This window comes from Mus musculus, chromosome 1, assembly GCF_000001635.26.
Source record: "Mus musculus strain C57BL/6J chromosome 1, GRCm38.p6 C57BL/6J".
NCBI classification, from domain to species: domain Eukaryota; kingdom Metazoa; phylum Chordata; class Mammalia; order Rodentia; family Muridae; genus Mus; species Mus musculus.
In genome coordinates this window covers 37,470,834-37,490,696 of record NC_000067.6, presented here as the reverse complement: position 1 = coordinate 37,490,696, position 19,863 = coordinate 37,470,834, and the positions used below count along the sequence as shown (strand labels likewise).

Here is a 19,863-nt window from a genome sequence, read left to right as displayed (position 1 = left end):
TGAGCTTCTGATATTAAAGATGTCCATTCATAAGATGTCTCGGGGCTTCTGAGCTAGGCTTGTGGAGTAATGAGTTGTAGCAGCTGGTTTGGCATAGTCTTTTATTAGTACCATGTTTGCACACACCCCTGGCCTTGACACATGGGAAGGGAATTATGGTGTTATAGATATTATTCCCTTTTATTTCTTCTCTCTAAAATTGAATCCCTCAATTACCCCTATAAAGTTGTCTGTATTCGTGATTATAAAGTCTTTTCTGTTATTATAAAATCTCTTCACATAATTACTGTATTTTTTTTTCAGTTTCAATAGTTATGGGAATTCCTACTGTGAAGAGAGAAGTTAAATCTTACCTCGTAGAAACCCTTCACTCCCTTATTGATAATCTGTATCCTGAAGAGAAGCTGGACTGTGTTATAGTCGTCTTCATAGGAGAGGTAATTCCTTGTTATTTCTTTCATCATATGTGATCTGAGGGTTCAGATGCTAACCAAGTATTTGCATGTGTTTCTAGAAGCATTGAAACCAGTGGTTCTCAACCTGTGGGTTGTGGCCCCTTTGGGGGTCGCATTTCTGCTATCCTGCTATCCTGTATATCAGATATTTACATTACGATTCATAACAGTAGCAAAATTACGGTTATGGAGTAGCAATGCGGGGCTTACCACAACCTGAAGAAGTGTATTAAAGGGTCGCACACTAGGAAGGTTGAGAACCGATGCTCTAGAGACTCAGCTGATTCTCCTCTTGGGTTTTAGAATGGCGAAGAGCTGGGTGTGGGCATGGAACTTAGGGCAGAACCCTTCTGTGGTACCAGTGAGATCAGGGGCGGGGTGGGGGGAGGGGTCAGGCCTTAACCTTCTGCCTTACGTAGAAGTGCTTCAGGTTACACTGCTTGCTATATCAGGCCCTTGAGCCCCATGGCTTCAGAGTTCTTCATTTCCTTTCAAGTGAATATGGCCTCAGTGACAAACACATGCGTACCACTGAATTCAGTCATGGAACGTATAATGGAACTTGCTGCTCATACAAATACAAACATTAGTTTTTAGAAAGTTAATTCTTCCTATGGCTTATAAACACATATACCAGAGGGTTGTTTTGTATGTGTTGTTGAATCCTGAACCTTTTTTCACACCAAGGGGGCGGGGACTTTAAATGATTAAAGGTACCAGTGTCATTTTTTTTTTCTTTCTGGCTTCCAAATATTCTGCACTTTTTTTTGTTGTTGTTGTTTTCGAGATATTCTGCAGTCTTGTTTCAGAGTCATTTTTGTTTTCAATCTATGATCCATGGGTAAGTTTTTGAGTTCCTGCAGCGATCAGCAGTAACATTAAATGTTCATGCAAATGAAGGGCTGTGTAGCTGGACTGCCGTACAACTGACTGGACACTATTTTCTAAATGAAGCTCCGTGTCCAGACACATTAAAATATTCCTGTGTGGAAACATGGGGTTGACGGTGAGGCCAGCTGTGGTAGTTGGGGTTGGGTGGGAGGAGAGATCCTTTCACGCACAGGAGGAAGGTTGAGCTGCTGTTGCCCTGGTCTCGAGGATGCCTGAGAGGGAGAGTGGCTGCCGGCTCCCCAGTCTTGCTGTCCTACCTGGGCCGGCGCCAACCTGCTCCTCACTGGTCGGCCACCTCCACTTCCTGCCCTTTCTTCAACACACATATGCACACGCACACGCACACGCACACGCACACACACACACACATGAATACAAGCAGCGGTGGTGGCGGTGATGGCCGAGGGAGCAGCAGCAGCAGCAGGAACTCCACACCCAACTGCTGGTCGAGGCCCAGTGTGAGAACCTCAGCGTGGCTTTTAGCCACGCAATGCAACATCAACGCTATGTCCTTTGTCCCCCACGTTTTTCCTGTGGAGGGGGGGGGGTCGGGGGAGGTCAGGCCCAGTCGCTACTGTCCCCAGCTGGTGCAGCTGGTGGTGACCACAGAGCAGGCAGCAGCACGGGAGGCCCTTTCGGAACCTGTGGCGCCCTCTCGAGAACAGTCATTGTGTGAAGGTTCTAATTCTACTGTTAGCATGGAACTTTCAGAACCTGTTGTAGGAAATGGAGAGACTGAAATGTCCCCAGAAGAATCATGGAAGCACAAAGAAGAAATAAGTGAAGCGAAGCCAGGGGGTTGGTTCCTCAGGAAATGGAAGGCCACCAGAGGAAAGCACCCAAGACACGATGGAGGAGGAAGAAGAAATACCAAACCTAAGTCAGTGGTGGCACCAACAGCAGCCCCTACGGAAGAACATGTAAACTCATCGTGCATGTTGATGCAGGCACGGCAACCATTGGAGGACAAATAATCTATCTGACCGGAATGGTCGACAAAAGGACACTTGAGAAATATGAACGAGAAGCTAAAGAAAAAGACAGAAAAACTTGGTACTTGTCTTGGGCCTTAGATGCAAATCAGGAAGAATAAGACAAGGGCAAAATAGTAGAGGTGGGTCGTGCCTAATTTGAAACGGAAAAGAAGCATTTTATAATTCTACATGCTTCTGGCCTTAAGAGTTTTGTCCCAAATATGATTGGTTGGCGCCTCTCAAACTGAAGTGGCTGTGCTGGTAATCTCAGCCAGGAAAGGAGAGTTTGAAACTGGATTTGAACAAGGAGGACAGACAAGAGAACATGCAATGTTGGCAAAGACAGCAGGTGTCAGACACTTAATTGTGCTTATTAATAAGATGCATGATCCAACGATAAACTGGAGCAATAAGAGATATGAAGAATGTAAAGAGAAACTAGTACCATTTTTGAAACAAGTTGGCTTCAATCCCAAAAAAGACATTCACTTTATGCCCTGCTCAGGACTGATGGGAGCAATTCTTAAAGAGCAATCAGATTTCTGTCCTTGGTACATTGGCTTACCATTTATTCCATACCTGGATCATTTGCCAAACTTCAATAGATCAGTTGATGGACCAATCATACTGCCAGTTGTCGATAAGTACAAGGATATCGGGACTGTGGTTCTGGGAAAGCTGGAATCTGGACCTATTTGAAAAGGCCAGCAGCTTGTGATGACGCCAGATAAGCACAGTGTGGAAGTTCTTGGAGTACTTTCTGATGATGTAGAAACGGGGCTCTGTAGCTCCAGGTGAAAACTCACAACCAGACTGAAAGGAACCAGGAGTCATTCTTTGTGATCTTAATAATCTTTGTTATTTTGGATACACATTTGATGCCCAGAGAGTGATTATAGAGCACAGATCCATCATCTACCCAGGGTATATATAGTGCAGTGCTGCATAGTCATACCTGTATGGAGGAAGTGGCAGTAACAGCCTTAATCTGCTTGGTAGACAAAAAAAACAGGAGAGAAAAAAGTAAGACTCAACCTGTTTTGTAAAACAAGATCAAGTACGCATTGCTCATTTAAGGACAGCAGGAACCATCTGCCTGGAGACCTTTAAGGACTTCCCCTAGAGATGAGAGTAAGACCACTGCAGTTGGAAACGTTCTGAAACTGGTTCCAGAGAAAGACTAAGCATTTCCTTGATGACCTTGCACAATTTTCCTGTGAGGAAAATTGACTGCAAAAGCCTACTTCACACCGCCATCTCTTACTTCCTGCCCATTGACAAACCTCTCCCCATACTTTGCAAAGACAATTCACTGTAAAAGTCCACATTATGTCAGCTTTCTCATATTGAGAGCTCTGCCATGCCACTGTTGAATTTTCCCAAGATTTTGCCCCCCTTTCAAACTTCACTTCCTTGGGCAGATTTGGCAATAGCTTTGTAAGTGATGTGGACATAATTGCTTACAACAATGAAAACCTTCAGGATTTTTTTTTTTAATTTTTCATTTTCCTCTTAGGCATAGTTAGTATTGTTCCCCCAGGGAGATCATTCTTAGTGTGTGAGTATGTGTGCACATGTTAAAAAGGCCATGTTAATAAAATACTCAATTTAGCCCCCCCTCCTCGCCACCCCAAAATAGTCAGATGTGACCAGCATGCACTGTAGAAATTGAGCTACTTCCTCTTCCAGCAGTCTGTGGAAGAGCTTGTTTCTTCTTCCTGGGTAATATTAGTCTGTACTGGTTAGGTACTATTGTTAGCTTGACCCAACCTAGAGTCACATGAGATGATGAAACTTCAAGGAATTGGCTAGATCATACTGGTTTGTGGCCATATCTGGGACAGACTGTCTTGACTGATGTTGATGTGGGGTGGCCTAGCCCACTGTGGGTGGCACCATCCCTATGCAGGTGGCCCTGGGTTGTATAAGAAAGCTGGAGCATGAGCCAAAGAGCAAGGCAGCAAGCAGGCCTGACCTCCCTCAATGATGGACTGTGACCTGGAAGCATAAGCCAGTTAAACCCTCCCTTGAGCTGCTTTTGGGAAGAGTGGTTTTTTGGTTTTGGTTTTGGTTTTTTTCGAGACAGGGTTTTTCTGTTGTAGCCCTGGCTGTCCTGGAACTCACTCTGTAGACCAGGCTGGCCTCGAACTCAGATTCAGATCACCTGCTTCACCCTCTGAGTGCTGGGATTAAAGGTGTGGGCCACCATCACCTGACTGTCAGATTTTTTTTTTTGTTTGTTTGTTTAATCACAGCAATAGAAAAGAAAATTAGAGCATTTTGTTTTCTATTTGATGGGTAAAAAGTAACACTTTGGCCTTTACCAAAATAGCTCAGTTTGGAAACTGTTAGGCTGAAAGTAATTATTTGCTCTTATTGAATTTGGATTTCTTGACTATATGGAAATGTTGCTTTGTGTGGTTTCTGACCATTTGCATTTATAATTGTTTTTTAAAAACTTTGCTTATTTTTTAATGCTTTGATTTGTAAGTTTTCATATATGAGGAGCAGACTCCTCTTTGAAATAGTTTGTCCAGTGTGTTATTTGTATTATCTTTATTATGATTCTTTTTCCTTTTAAGTTACCTTTCTTCACATTTTAATTAACCATACCTGCCAATCCTATGCGTCTACCCTGAGGACGGGCGCCTCTCCCATGGAAAACAGTTAAGCGATGGCTATGAATATTGACGTACACTCTTGGTTCTCCACTGTGCATCTAAAACCAAATTTCAGCATAGATGTTTGCAAGTTCAGAAATATATTTAAGCAGATAAACATTTACATAATACTCCTCAATGTGCATCAATAAAATAAGAACTATCTGTTGGGATATAATCGAACCATTAGTAGCTCGCAGGTGTCCTAAGCCTCGGGATCATGGGTGATCCCACTTTCTGCCAGAAACATTTTTATACAATTAGAACTTACAATGAGAATACTAATTTTAATGGGAAAAGGCTTAAGTCTAAAAGAATCATCTTTATCCACTTAATAATCCAGAGACGGGTGGACATAGGTGTTTGAGTCTCCTTGGCCACTCAGTGAGCTGCTCACTGAGGTGACATCTCTGTGCATCGTCAGAGGACCTGAGTTCAGGGGTACGTTCTGCCTCTTGACGAGGTTGCTTTCCTTGTCCAGGTCCTCCACTCCCTTCAACCTGTGTGGTAATGATGCTTCTCGCCGGTTAGTGCTCAGCATTCCTTCTGGGAAGCACTGTGAGCATTCATGGTGAAAGCTGGGGACTGAGCAGGCCAGGCTGTGTCAGCAGTGCCCTCTCTGAAAAGCCTGCTCTAGGATGGCAGTGTTTCTCCATATTTCTCCATAGAATCTCAATGCAGAAAGTCTGTCCTGAACAGAAGAATCGCAGTGTGCCACTGGATTCAGCCACTAGGCAGTTTAAAGTCATTGTTGAGACTGGTTGAGTCTCCATGGGTCAGTTAGAAGTGTTTCCCTAGGTGTTTGCCAAGCACCAGTGACAGGTCCATCCTCTGTGGCCGTGAGCATGATTGGCGCACAGGATGACTAGAGATCTCCAGACTCCTCCTCAGCCCCTGTCTACCTGATAACATCCTTGCCTACTTGATAACACCATAGGAATGTCTGTTTTCTACTTGATATTGCCATATGTGTCTAGTGAGCACTGTAGTGGTTGGAATAAGAATGACCCCCATAGGGGCTGGTGAGATGGCTCAGTGGGTAAGAGCACCCGACTGCTCTTCCAAAGGTCAGGAGTTCAAATCCCAGCAACCACATGGTGGCTCACAACCATCCGATCACGAGATCTGACTCCCTCTTCTGGAGTGTCTGAAGACAGCTACAGTGTACTTACATATAATAAATAAATAAATAAAACTTAAAAAAAAGATGTAGGAGAGGCAGGATGTTTAAAAAAAAAAAAAAAAAAAAGAATGACCCCCATAGACTCATATGCTTGAATGGTTCGTCACCATGCAGTGGCAATATTTTAAAAGGCTAGAAGGATTAAGAGGTGTGGCTTTGTTGGAGGAAGTGTGTCACTGGGGGTGGACTTTAAGGTTTCAAAATCCCATGCTGAACCCAGAGTCTCTCCCTTTACCTATGGATCAGGACGTAGTTCTAAGCTACTGTTCCAAGTCTGCCTGCTTGCCTCTATATTCCCACTATGATGATAATGGATTGAACCTCTAAAACTGTAAGCTAGCGCCCAGTTAAGTGCTTTCTCTTGTATTAATTGGCCTTGGTCATTATGGCTCCTCACTGTAAAAAAACAGTGACTAAGACAGGCAACTCTTAATTTGTGCAGAACTTAGTGAGTCTAGTCTTAAGCTGGTGCTCTTGCTGGTCTCCTTATGTTGCTGGGAATTCTCTGCGTTGTGCTCATCCTGAGCCCGGTGTCTCGTACAGACCTGTGTGTTCTCTGGTTTATGTGTGCTACTCCAAAGCCTGCCTCTTCCTTTCTACTCGCTTCTCCCTCCGCCCCAGCTGCTCACCTTCTGTGAGGCTACCTCTGGTCTCCTAGTTAAATTATTGATAGTGCTAACAGGCAAATATGGAAAAAAAATTTTTTTAGGCAAAACAGGGATTTCTACGAAGGCATGAATATCTCCAGTTTAAACATATGAGGAGAGAGTACGGATGAAAAGATTCTGGGCATGCTTTTGTATGCCTGTAAACTCATATCTTAGGAGGCTGAGACAGGAGGATTGCTGCAAGTTCAGAGCCAGCCAAGGCTATGAAAGACTGTTTTTTGAAGTATTGGTCTGTGAAGAGAATGTGTAGGCCACCGTGGGTAGTCTCTGCTTCACTAATGTCACTTTTTCTTCTCTCTATTTTTATTTGTATATTCCTTGGTTTTCATTTTAAAATTCAAAGTGTTCACTTTTATTTTTTAAATTAATTTCGGGTTTTAAGGTTCCTCTCTCATCCCAATGTCCCTAAACCCTTCCTTGCATTCTTTCAAACTCATGGCCTCATCTTTCATAAATTGCTGCTATCTAGAGGTTATATATAGGTGTGTGTTAAACAGGTTGCGTGTACCCGAGATACGTAAATACAACCTGCTTGATATGTATAGTGTCACTCAGGTGTGTCTTTAGATCTGACCATTCGGTATTGGATAACAGATATGTGTGCTTTCCTGGGGAAGACCCTTTTCTCAGGACCCCGGCCTTCCGCAGTGGCCTGCAGCTCTTTGTGCAAGGTTGAGGCCTGTGGGCCTTCCCCCTTCCGTATCTGTTGGTGCTGTCCTTACTCCGCTCCTGCTTGGGCAGCCATGCTGATGAGACTTTATGAGTGTGGCTTCTGATGTTCTTAGGAGACACGGCCTCGGAGTGAACTCCATTTCTCTACCTCTTGGGTCTTTCCACCCTTCTCCTGAAGTAATCCCTGAGCCTTTGGTGCAGGGGTTGTATTGTGGATGGGATGGGCTCCACAGTTCTGCATATTGATGGGTTGTGGTTTTCCGTAATGGTCTCTGTCCTTTGCAAAGAGAAGTTTCTGGGATGAGGGGCAAGGGCTACCCCAGAGAAAGATCAAAGTATTTTTATGTATATGGATGCTTTGCCTGCATCTGTGTCTGGGTGTCTGTACTCTGCTGTGAGTAGAGGTGAGAAGAGGGAGTTTGATTCCATAGGAATAGAGTTAACGGACAGTGATCTGCCATGTGGGTGCTGGGAATTGAGCCCAGGTCCTTTGAAAGAGCAGCCAGAGCTCTTAACCACTGAGTCATCTCTCCATTTTTTTTCTTTGAAAAGACCAAAAGATGTTTCTGTTTGGGAGAGTAATCATTAGCTATGATTTAGTCCTCTGCTTCTCTCAGTTCAGAACTTTAGAAGGGGCCGAGACAGACCAGCTGGTTGCTCTGGAGGGTACTTTGTGTAACCTAAGTGGTTGGTCTGGTTTCAGGTTTTGTTTTTTTGTTTTTTTTTAAAGATTTATTTATTATTATATGTAAGTACACTGTAGCTGTCTTCAGACACACCAGAAGAGGGAGTCAGATCTTGTTATACGGATGGTTGTGAGCCACCATGTGGTTGCTGGGATTTGAACTCTGGACCTTTGGAAGAGCAGTCGGGTGCTCTTACCCACTGAGCCATCTCACCAGCCCCTTTTTTGTTTTTTTAACTTAGAGTTTAATCATATAGTATTTTGAGTTACCTTCTGACCTCCACATGCACACCTTGGCATGTCCCCTCTCTCCAAGTAAAGAAGTGCTTATTAAAAAATCAACTATAAGGGAGCAGTGATCAGATAGGCATTCTGGTGACTGAATTGTCTTAGATGTGACTGTCTTGTCTTTGTTCCTGCTTGTGGTGCCTGACTTCACTGTGACTTTATTTCTGTGTCTTCCCAGCCTGGTTCCTCAACCCAACCCCAGCTGCATGCATCCACCCCAGCCGCATGCATCCGATGCCCCAGCTGCATGTGTCCACCCCAGCTGCGTGGGTCCACCCCAGCCAGCTTTCAGTAAATCTTTTGCTGCTGTTATTGTTGTTGGCTATTGTCTTAGTTAGGGTTTTACTGCTGTGAACAGACACCACGACCAAGGTAACTCTTTTAAGGACATTTCATTGGGACTGGCTTACAGGTTCAGAGGTTCAGCCCATTATCATCATGGCCAGAAGCATGGCAGCATCCTTGCAGACATGGGGCTGGAGGAGCTGAGAGTTCCACATCTTGTTCTGAAAGCAGCTAGGAGAAGACTGGCTTCCAGGCAGCTAGGACAAGGGTCTGAAAACACAGGCTCACAGTGACACACCTACTCCAACAAGGCCACACCTACTCCAAAAAGGCCACACCTCCTAATAGTGCCACTCCCTGGGCCAAGCCATATACAAACCATCACAGCTTTGCTTGTAGTTTCTGCTGGTTGCAGCTAAGAACCTGATAGGTCTGTATTTTGTTTAAAAAACAAAACCAAACCAACTTGAATTTTATAGACGGCCACCAAACAGAGCAGGAAGTTGATGTGGTTGTGCGGCAGTGTTGGCAGTTAGATGCTCTTCTAGTGGATTAGAGAGAGTGAGTGGTTCTTTGATGCAATGTTGGGCACAATTCAGCCTGTGTGACTGACAAGCAGGGATGTTGTTGAAAACTATGATTGCCAAAGCTTTGGAAGACTGATTTGAACCGAGAGGTGAATTAACTATCTTTGTTAATGTTTTAAATTCTTCTCCTACAGTTTTGTTTTATAAATGACAGTATTACATCATTAGGAATATAGGTCCAAAGCTCATCTTAATGCCCAGTATCCAGCTAAAGTTTTAGTTAATTAAATCAATGAATGTAGTTAATGTTTTGAGATAGCGTCTCACTACTAGCCCTAGCTGGCCTAGAACTCACTAAACCAGGCTGGCTCAAACTTGCTTGTCTCTGCCTTCCCACTACTGAGATTTTAGAGGCGTATGCTACCATACCCGGCTTCAGCCAGTATTTTTGAATTCACTGGTGCATTTATTAGTGGTTTGGGGGCAGGGTTGAGTGAGTTCAGCCTCACTGGATGGCAACATCGTTTCATGTCCTCTATTTTGACTTGTTGGTCTAGTATTTGTGGCACTTGATTCTCTTCCTTCCTGAATCACTTCAAAATTCGCTTAGCTCTGAGCTTAGAGTGTGCCTGGTCCCTCCAGTCCATAGTCGTCTCAGTCTCCTCCTCTTACTTTTCCCACTCACTCTGGGGATTGGATTCAAGGCCTCAGGCTTGCTAGGATGAGTGGTATAACCAGGTGTACTGGCTGGTTTTGTGTGTCAACTTGACACAGACTGGAGTTATCACAGAGAAAGGAGCTTCAGTTGGGGAAATGTCTCCACGAGATCCAGCTGTGGGACATTTTCTCAATTAGTGATCAAGGCTGGAGGGCTGGTAGTCCTGGGTTCTATAAGAAAGCAAACTGAGCAAGCCAGGGGAGGCAAGCCAATAAGCAACATCCCTCCATCGCCTCTGCATCAGCTCCTGCTTCCTGCCCTGTGTGAGTTCCAGTCCTGCATCCTTTGGTGATGAACAGCAATGTGGATGTGTAAGCTGAATAAACCCTTTCCTCCCCAACTTGCATCTTGGTCATGATGTTTGTGCAGGAATAGAAACCCTGATTAAAACACCAGACTTTTACAGAAAACCCTTTAGTTTGAAAGAGGGAGGCCTTGAGCTTGTGATCCTGAACCGCCTCACAGACAGTTGGGCCTGCAGGTGTGCATTAGTACATGCCCTTCCCCACTCCTGATCCCACTTTGCAACATTGTATTGAGCCTTTTATGGATCTTTCTAGTTTCTTAGGTAGTATTTAGAGAGTTTCCTATTAGGGACTCACTAAAATTGGTGGGTTTGCTCTTTTCTGTTTGCCCGGCCTCTGTCCCAGCTGCCCTTACTTGTTAGGTTATCTTGCCTAGTGCATTCCACCGCATTAATAAACAGGCTTCCGTGTCTGTTATCAGATTAATCTGCTTTTGGGGCTGCGTTTGGCTTCAGGGTGAGATGGCTGTGTGGTGCTGTGTGACGCTGCCCCTGCTCTGTTAGGTTTGTCCCGCTTTCTACACCGGTTTGGTGTATTCCCTTCCCTTCTTCTCTTCATATCCTGTTTTGGCTTCATGCTGCAGTTATCAGTGTTCGGCAAACACTGTTGTCCTTTGGATGTTCTTCCTCCTGTCTTGATTGAGAAAAACTCAGCTAAGCTTCTCCTACAACTGTCCCATAGACTGTCAGGGTTAGTTTTTGTCAACTTGAAACAAACTTATGTACTTGGAAGTAGGAACCGGAGTTGGTAGGTTTGCGTCCATCCAGTTGACCTGTGGACATGTATGTGGGTGCATTTTTCTTGATTATTTAGTGATGTAAGAGAGCCCTGCCCACTGTGATCCTCCTGAAAATGGTCATACTTTTAACTTTTACATTATGACTATGCCCCATTGAGTTAGCTTCTGTCGAGGTATAAGGTAATGTGAAAGTTCCGACCATCACCCATTCATTAACCCAGTTGCTCGTGTTGAGAGAACACTGTGAACACCGTGACCTCTCTGACATATTTATTGAAAATTCAGTGACTGTTAGGTGTGTGTGTTTCCTGTTGTATTTCATTATCTGGATTTGGAGCTAAACCTCATGCCAGCACTTCACCGCCTCCTGTAGGTTGGTGGGAAGTACTGACGCCGCCGCACAGTCTGGTCCTACAGTTTTGGTCTGCTCAGGATTGCTTCAGACGTTGAAGCCCTTTGTGTTTCCAAACACCTTCAGAATCATTGCAGTGACGTCTCTATGGCAACATCTTCAGTTGAGTGTGGTTTTCTTTGTTCTTTTCCTTAAGGCAATGGTCAAGTCATTGACTGCAAGTTTCTTTTCCTTCGTCCTCTCCGTCCCCTCACCTCCCTCTGTCCTCTCTCTTCTCTCAGTGAGTTTGTTGATAGACTCTACTCAGAAACCTTTTTTCTTATTACTTTGTATTCTACTTGTATTTTTATGAGTCACTGAGGGTATGGGCTTTTAGGCTACTGGCTGACAGGGGATAAAGCTGTGTTCTAGGCACCTGGGCGATAATTATATTACTACTTCTACTACTACTATTTTACAAAAATAAACTTGCCAACTTTCCTTCAGCCACAGAGCTCTTCTTGCTTGTCACCTCTGGTCATGAGACAAAGCCATGCCCTCGAGAGTCTGGGAATTTCAGTTGTTAATATTTCAGAGTGAAGCGGGTGGTTCTTGTATCTGCGTCTCATTGATAACGGTTGTGTGATTTCCAGGAAGGAACTTGGGGACGCCTGCTGACTGTCTTAACCACTCCAAAGCTTTCTAAGGCTCAGTCTTTCCTGTTAGATTCTCACTTTGTGTGCTTTGGGTGAGGTTAGTCGCCTGTGCAGTTTTAAACCTTTCCTCCCCTGAAGTACATGAGGCATATTGCCAGCCTCAGCCACGGCTCTCACTCACTGGAATTATGTTTTCTCAGACTCTTTCTCTTGTTGAATGAGTGTTTATTGAAGTACCACTGTGAAGCAGGTGCTGGGGACAATGACAGATAAATTCCCCGATCTGAAATTTGTACAAGAGTATTTCTTTCTGTCACGATGGCTCTCTGTTTTCGGGGGGAGATTAACTCCTAATTTGATGTACAGATTGCTGAGCAGTCCGTGCAGCACTACCGTTGGCTCTCCGATATCTATCCTGGCTGTGAATGTCTGTCCTGGCTCCATTCCCTGAGTTCTGTTTGCATTTTTTCACCTCTGAGACCTCAGAAGTCTTGGGGCTCAGGGTAGCTGGCAGGAGGAGGAGACACAGACCCTGTGACTCTGTCTTGTCTCTGTGGCATTCACAGCCACAGTTCTTTCAGTTTTGCTTTTCTGCTGCTTTGTTCCTAAAAAGATGCACGCAGAGATGATGGGTGGGGTTTTTTTTTTCTTTAGCAATGTAAGCAATTCAAAGCTATAAGCTCCCTCTAAGAACCATGTTAACTATATCTCAAGTTCTTTTTTTTTTTTAAGCTTAAAGAGAAGGAGGGTGGATGTGAATGACTATGAATGGGAGTGTGCACCACATGTGTGGTACCCGCAGGGGCCAGAAGTGGCAGATCGCCCCAGAGCTGGAGTTATAGGTGATGGTTGTGAGCTGCCTGGTATAGTTGCCAGGAACCAAACACAGGTCCCCTGCAAGAGCAGTCACTGCTCTTAACTGCTGAGCCATCTCCCCAGCCCCTGCACCCCATACATGCCCCCTGGTTTTCTCATTCAGATCAGAATACTTTCTAAGTTCCTATGTAATTTTTTCCCTTGACCCATGGGTTACGTAGAAATGTGTTTTTACATTCTTACCTATTTGAGAATTTCTCACAATCCCCACTGTTAACCAATCTCCACTTCAAACCCTCTGTAGTCAGAGAACACCATTTACGTGGTGGTGTCCCTTTCAGCCTTCTCAGTACTCGTTTGTTGGCTTCTGTGCTTCATGTGCGCCCAGAGGAAATGGATCCTGCCTGTATGCTTGCATGACATATTTTCATAGAGGTGTTTAGTAGGTTGAGTTGGTAAAATTACTAGAGTTTAGGGTTAAAGTTTTGTCTTCAGAGTCCCAGTGGGCTAGCCTCGGCTACACATCCAGATGATCATTGATGGGCTAGCCTCAACCACACCTCCAGATTATTGTTGATGAGAACAGAGAAAGGACTTTGCTTCAGTCAACACGGCCATGTGAGACAGAACAATTGAAGGGCTTCAGGACCCAAAGTCTGTCTCCAGGGCCTGATAGAACTTGGAGATTTGGTAGAAACGAGAAACAGAAGGGGCTCTGGAGTTTGCTTGACAGACTGTCAGGAAATCTGGTTCAGGCCAATGCTCTGAGATCTGTGTGTCTCAGTTCTGAATCTGCAAAGCATTCCTTCCATCCCTGTCATCATTTGAGGGGGCAGTCTGGTTTCTGGGTATGATTGCTCCTGCCATGGGGTTCAGCCTCAGCCTCTGAAATAGTTGCCTCCAATTGAGGGGTGATTTGCCCTGTGATTAGGGGGAAGTTTTAGTCCAATCATAAAGATACTCGTTGATCAGTTCTGTGTCTTCTGATGTCGAATGTAGCTGCTAAGAGGAGGAGTCAGGAGGAAAAGTAGTTAAAGCAGCAGGATAGAGCCAGAAAGGGGCCAGAATGGGGCCAGAAAGGGGCCAGAAAGGGGTCAGAAAGGGGCCACAATGGGGCAGGTGGGGAGGGAGGCTGGAGCCGGAGCTTCTACAGTGTGGAAGGCGCTCTGCCCTGTATCTGTACTAATCTAGTCGGTTGTCTGGATTTTAAACGGTGCGTGACCATACTTGGGCATCAGTAGTATCTTGGCCTGTTGCTTTTCAGCAGCTAAACCCTTAAGATATTTATATACATGTTAGTTATAAATCATATAGATGATGACTGAAAATGTATTTATTTCATATCCCATGGAGTTCAGTCATGATCCAACAAGAAAGGAGGTGGGTACGTTAGGGAGTAAAATACAACCTGTCCATAGAAGACTCGCATGACAGGTGCTTGGGAGCTCCTTGGAAGATGAGGGTCAGGGAAAGGAAGAAAGGGAAACGATGCGTGGCCACCATGGAGTAGGTTTATTGGCACAGAGGTCATAGGGCAAGGACATGTGACCACAGCATTCCTGAGATGTTCAGGAGGAAGCTGGTGAGTGGCTGGAGCTCAGTAGGGGGCGGTCGAGAAGAATAGGATGAAGGAACATGGGACTTTAGGTCACCACACAGCTCTACTTTTGCTCCAAGTCGAGGGGGCTGGCAGGTAATTTTTTTTTGTAATAACCAATGGTAAATATTTTCAGTTTTGTGAGTCATTCGGTCTATGTCAGAACTATTAAAATCTCCGTGTTCAGCCTGCAACTATCTGTGGATCGTATACAGTGAGGGTTATGATCATGTTCTAAGGAAGTATAGGACAGTGGGCCGGGGTCAGGCTTGCTGAATATCTCGCTCCAACATGGACAGCTCCTTGAAAGTTCCAAGCAGAGAAGCCACTTGACATATCATGATAGCTTTTTTTAAGTTATGTGTATGTATATATGTGTGCACATATTCGAACCATGTGTATACCTGGTACACTCAGGCCAGAAGGGAACAGAGGATCTCCCGTTACAGGAGTGACAGATTAAGGTTTTAAAAAGTTATATTCTTTCTCTCTCTCTCTGTCTCTCTCTCTGTCTCTCTCTCTCCTCTTTTGTGAGTGTATGAGTTGTGTCCGCTTGCATGTAATGTTTGAGTGCAGTGTTTATGTTGTGTGTGAGCGTGTTGTATGTATCAGCAGCTGTGTGTGTGCGTGTGTGTGTGTGTGTGTGTGTGTGTGTATGTGTGTGTGTGTATGTTCTGTGTCACACAGAGGTCAGAGCACAGCCAAATACTTTGTTCCTTGCTGGGGTGCCTTTACCCACTGAGTCATCCTGGGAGCTCAATACTCTTTTTTTTTTTTTTTTTTTTTTTTGATGAGGCCTTATTATGTGGGCCTGTTGGCCTTGAGCTAACAGAGATCCACCTACCTCTGCCTCCCTGCTGGGATTAGAGGCTTGCCATACCCAGTCTCCTCATGGGCACCAGTACTCTTTAACTGTAGACCTCATTTGAATTCCTTGCTGTTACTGCTATGGTCACTCTGTTTCGGCATCCCAGGTTGCATCCAGTCATCCTGAATCCACAGTTTCTTCTCACCGTGGCAGCTCCTTAGGAATCTGTACAGTCTTATGAGTCCTGGTCACCTGTGCGATAGCATCTCCGCTTGAATGTCTCACAATTGCACCTTAGTCACAGACCTTGCTGAGGTGTCAAGGCCTGCCATTTGAAAGGCACCCACTGGCGGCTTTATTAAGGATAGGGACTGTTGTCATGATCCAGGCAAGTTCTGGACTAGGCTATCCCACTAGGTTCCTGAAGAGGTGAGTTTATGAAGTGATTTGAACTGAAAGAGTGCTGGGGCCTGTGTGGGAATGTCTGCTGTCATCTGCAGATGAGAGGAGACAGAAAAGCTAGGACAGATCATTCAAATGAAGAAGAAGTAGTCGCCTTTTTTTTTTTTTTTTAATTTTTTTAGCCTTTTAACTTCCTCTTTCTGACTCACTATATTACAGCACACGACCGTTTTAGAAACTAGTAAAGCTCACAGAAATACTGTGGTATGTGTTTGCCTTTGCTTGAAGTTTAAAAAGTGAAGTATTTATGTGGGCAGTAGTACTCTTTGTCTCAGAGCAGAAAACAAGGTTTTTTGTTTTGTTTTGTTTTTTGTTTTTGTTTTTTTTGTTTTGTTTTCATAAGCTTTCAACCCCATTTTTGAACATGCTGTCTGTCCTCTTGGTCCTGCTGATTGTCAGGTACAAATTACCTTCCTGGAATTCTCACTGTCTCTTTAGTATGTAAAATCAAGTGTGTTTCTGGTGGTGGTGAACCTTCTGACATAAAGCAGCTAGAGAGAAGGGAAATGTCCAGTTGACCATTCTGAGACACTAGGCCGTAGACTCTGCAGGGTAAGGCTGTTGTCCAAGAGACAGAAATAAATGCCGTGAGCCCTGGCTTCTACCTGGTAACAACATTCTGCGTCAGTACAGAAGGAAGAATACCAACCGAGCTGCTGGAAAAATCTCAGACTCTGAGGGTTCTGAAAGGAGGAAGTTATGCAGAAACAACCCGAGGCAGCCTTTGCTGTGTCAGGACACTAGTCTCAGAGGAGTCAGCCTAAGACAGGAGGACAAAGGACATGAAGCCCAAACACTTCCAGAGTTCAGGTCAGATTAGACTTGAGCGGCATGCCTTAGTGGCCTCTTCAGACCCTTTCGTGTGGTATGTGGTCCGATATTAAATTCATGAGTTATTTAAAGCTGTACATGAAAATGCTTTCTCATTCTGTAAAGGCCTTTCTTTGAGACAGGGTGTCACTGTGTAGCCCTGGCTGGTCTGAGCTGTGGAGTCCAGTCTGATCTCGCACTCGGAGATCCATTTGTCTCTGCCTCGATGATGGCCTTTGACTGGTAATCAGTCTTTGCAGCCCACTTTGTTTACTAAGTTTAGGACTAAAGTACAGGTAGTCTCTGGTCCCTGCTGGTCTCCGTTTGCCTGGAGCACCTTTTGAATCTCCTCACTTTCTGTATATGTAATCAAAGATAATATGAGGCAGCATACTGGTGTGTGTGTGTGTGTGTGTGTGTGTGTGTGTGTGTGTGTGTGTGTGAGAGAGAGAGAGAGAGAGAGAGAGAGAGAGAGAGAGAGAGAGAGAGAGAATGAGAGAGAATATTAACCCACTCAGTCACTCTTTTTCATGGGAGAGCCGAATCCGTTTCCATCCACAGCACTCACTGATCGGTAAGGATTCCTTCTGCCATCATTCTCGTGGTTTTCTGGCTCAGCTGGCACTGTGTTCTATATTACTGCCTGCCTTTGTGGTTTTGTGCAGTTGAGCACTCTGAGCACTCTGAGCACTTTCTGATTGTGTTTCCTGCCTCTTCTGAAGAGTTTTGCTTTGCAGTCTCTGTGAGGCTCCCATAGAACAACCTGACAGCCCGACGTTGGCGGTGCACACACAGCTCTACGCCTTTGCCCCGCCACACACGCCTCTGATTGGAGTCTTTCCACCATTACCTGGTGTTTCCTGGATGCTTTGTGGTCACTATGGTCAATAAACTTTGTACTGAGGGCTGATTGCTTTAAAAATGCCAGCACAGTCCTAGAGAATGCTTCATGTGCCATTTACCACCAAGTTTGTTCTTTGATATCTTCCGTGCCTTAAAAAATGTGTATGGGGGCTGGAGAGATGCCCCAGCAATTAAGAGCACTGACTGCTCTTCCAAAGGTCCTGAGTTCAATTCCCAGCAGCCACATGGTGGCTCACAATCATCTGTAATGGGATCCAATGTTCTCTTCTATTGTGTCTGAAGACAGCTACAGTGTACTTGTCATATACATAAAATAAATAAATAAAATCTTTAAATAAAATGTGTATGGGCATTTGCCTGCTGCTATATCTGTCTGCTACTTGCATGCCTACTGTCCGAGGAGGCCAAAAGATGGTGTCAGATGCCCTAGGACTAGTGACAGGTGGTTATGAGGCACCGTGTGATTGCTGGGAATCAAAGCCAGGGCTTCTGGAAGGGATGGCAGCACTCTGAACCACTGAGCCATCTCTCCAGCCCGTAATGATAGGAGGACTTTCATTTCAGCTCAAAGAACTTTCTCTAGCTAGTGCTCTAAAGTGATGGACTTGGGTCCCACCCCCGTTTGTTTATATATTTAGACAATTGTACTGTGCACAGGGTATGGGTGGGCATGCTTGAGCCATTGCACACACGGCGACCAGAGGACAGCTTCTGGGGATGGGTTCCCCATGAGTCCGTTCCCCTTTTCCCTGGGAATTGAACTCAAACGTGGCAGCACATTGCCTTACCAATGAGCTACCTTGCCAGTCCTGTTTCTCCATTTCTGAAAGGCAGCCTTGCAGGACGATCTTGTCATCTTTCCCCTTCAGTTCCTTGAATATATTACGTCATTTCCCTGTCTTGTAGGGTTCCTGTTAGAAATCTCCTAATAGCCATATTGATATTCTTTATATGTGTTAGATTTCTTACCTCTTTCTGCTTTCAGGATTTTTTCCCTTTGTTTCTGAGTTTTGATAGTTGGGGTTGGATTTCACTGGTGGCTGCTTCTGCCCAGTACATGGATGTTGGCATAAGCACTGAGATGCTTAGTTTCCTGAGACAGGGTCTTACTGAGTTACTTAGGCAGGCCTTGAACTTAGGCAGCCTCCAGAGTAACTAAAATCATAGACCTGAATCACCATGCATGGGCAGATTTGTTTCTGCTTATTCTTGTGAATTAACAGCCATGTTTGATAGATCTTTCTGTAGAATTCACTATTGGAACTGTCACAACTTTTGCCAGGGGGGTGGCAGTGGAAAAGCCCGCCCCTGATTCCTCTGTCCCTGGAGTTTTTGTGGCTTGGAAATAGCTCTCTCTTCTGGCCATTCTAGGTGTTGCTTAGCAGGGATGAACACTATTTGGACTGGCATGAGAGATCTGGTAACAGTGTGGACAAAGTTGCTAGAGTCTCTGCTTGAGTGCCTTGCAAGTTGGTCCTGTGGCAACTTCTGGCCCAAGCACTCATAATCGAACTAATTGTAATCTGCAGTTGGAGAAGGGTGTAAGCCGAGATCCCAGTTTAGGCAGAGCTGCTGTTCAGAATGAGTGGGCAGAGAGCCCGTGCTCCTCAAAAATGTGTGCTTGAAGATGGCTTCCAGGGTGTGGCTGTGGTGTGGTTTGGTATACACTGTCTAAGCTCATACAGCTGTGGCCCAGAACTACTGTGTAGAGTGTGGGGCTGGGACTCTTGTCCCTGGGCAAGGTCTTTGTAAGGCTTTTTGTCTGCCAGGAGCTGCTGCTTTGGCTGCTGGGGGCAAGCATATCTGCTCTGAGATAGGGAGGTGAGCGTCTCTCTGTTGGGGTAGGACCACTGGAATGGGCATGAAGATCAGCTGTTTAGGGACTCAGGCTAAGCTGAATTTCCTCAGTGCTTTGTGAGCAGGCTGCCATGCCAGCTGTTAGATCAGGTGCTGCAGACGGCAGTTACACAGAGGTACTGCCACCATGACAGCATTTGCCACTGTGACTCCACTTCCTTTCTCTAAGTCCACCTGTCTTGGCTGCTATAGTTATTACAGCCAGTGTCCCCAAGATGAGACTAGAATGGGCCTCCTGGAACATTTCTCAAGATGCTAGGGCATCTAGATTCTTCTAGAGAATGGAACCTTGGGACCTCCTCTCCACATGGCCTTGGGCTAAAGGAGGGGCCACATTTCAGTAATTCTCCAAATGTTGGGATCTCTGAGATTGCCAGTTGAAATTTTCCTGGTGGAGAAAGGAGCTTGCTGCTTCTGGCTCCTGCTGATGTTCTGCCCTCTTAGGACCCACCCTTGCGTGTGTGTGTGTGTGTGTGTGTGTGTGTGTGTGTGTGTATGTTTGTGTGTGTGTATATATATATGTATATGTGTGTATATGCGTGTATGTGTGTGTATGTATGTATATGTATGTGTGTATGTATGTGTGTATGTGTGTTTATGTGTGTATATGTG

At 45.0% G+C, this 19,863-nt stretch overlaps 1 protein-coding gene and 1 pseudogene across 12 annotated transcripts in view; both read left to right on the top strand.

The window, feature by feature from the left end:
* Window positions 1-19,863, top strand: part of Mgat4a (mannoside acetylglucosaminyltransferase 4, isoenzyme A) — a 101,721-nt gene that overhangs the window by 50,364 nt on the left and 31,494 nt on the right. For all 11 annotated transcript variants that reach the window (XM_017320964.2, XM_017320966.1, XM_006496026.2 and 8 more), the window contains one exon: window positions 304-437. Coding sequence is in view for 6 of the 11 variants with exons in the window: in XM_017320961.2 (XP_017176450.1) it covers window positions 304-437 (134 nt within the window). In the remaining 5 variants the exon portion in view is untranslated. The remainder of the gene's footprint in view (window positions 1-303; window positions 438-19,863) is intronic.
* Window positions 2,092-4,846, top strand: 4930594C11Rik (RIKEN cDNA 4930594C11 gene; annotated as a pseudogene). Its single transcript, NR_024017.2, has one exon. The product of NR_024017.2 is annotated as an RIKEN cDNA 4930594C11 gene (transcript).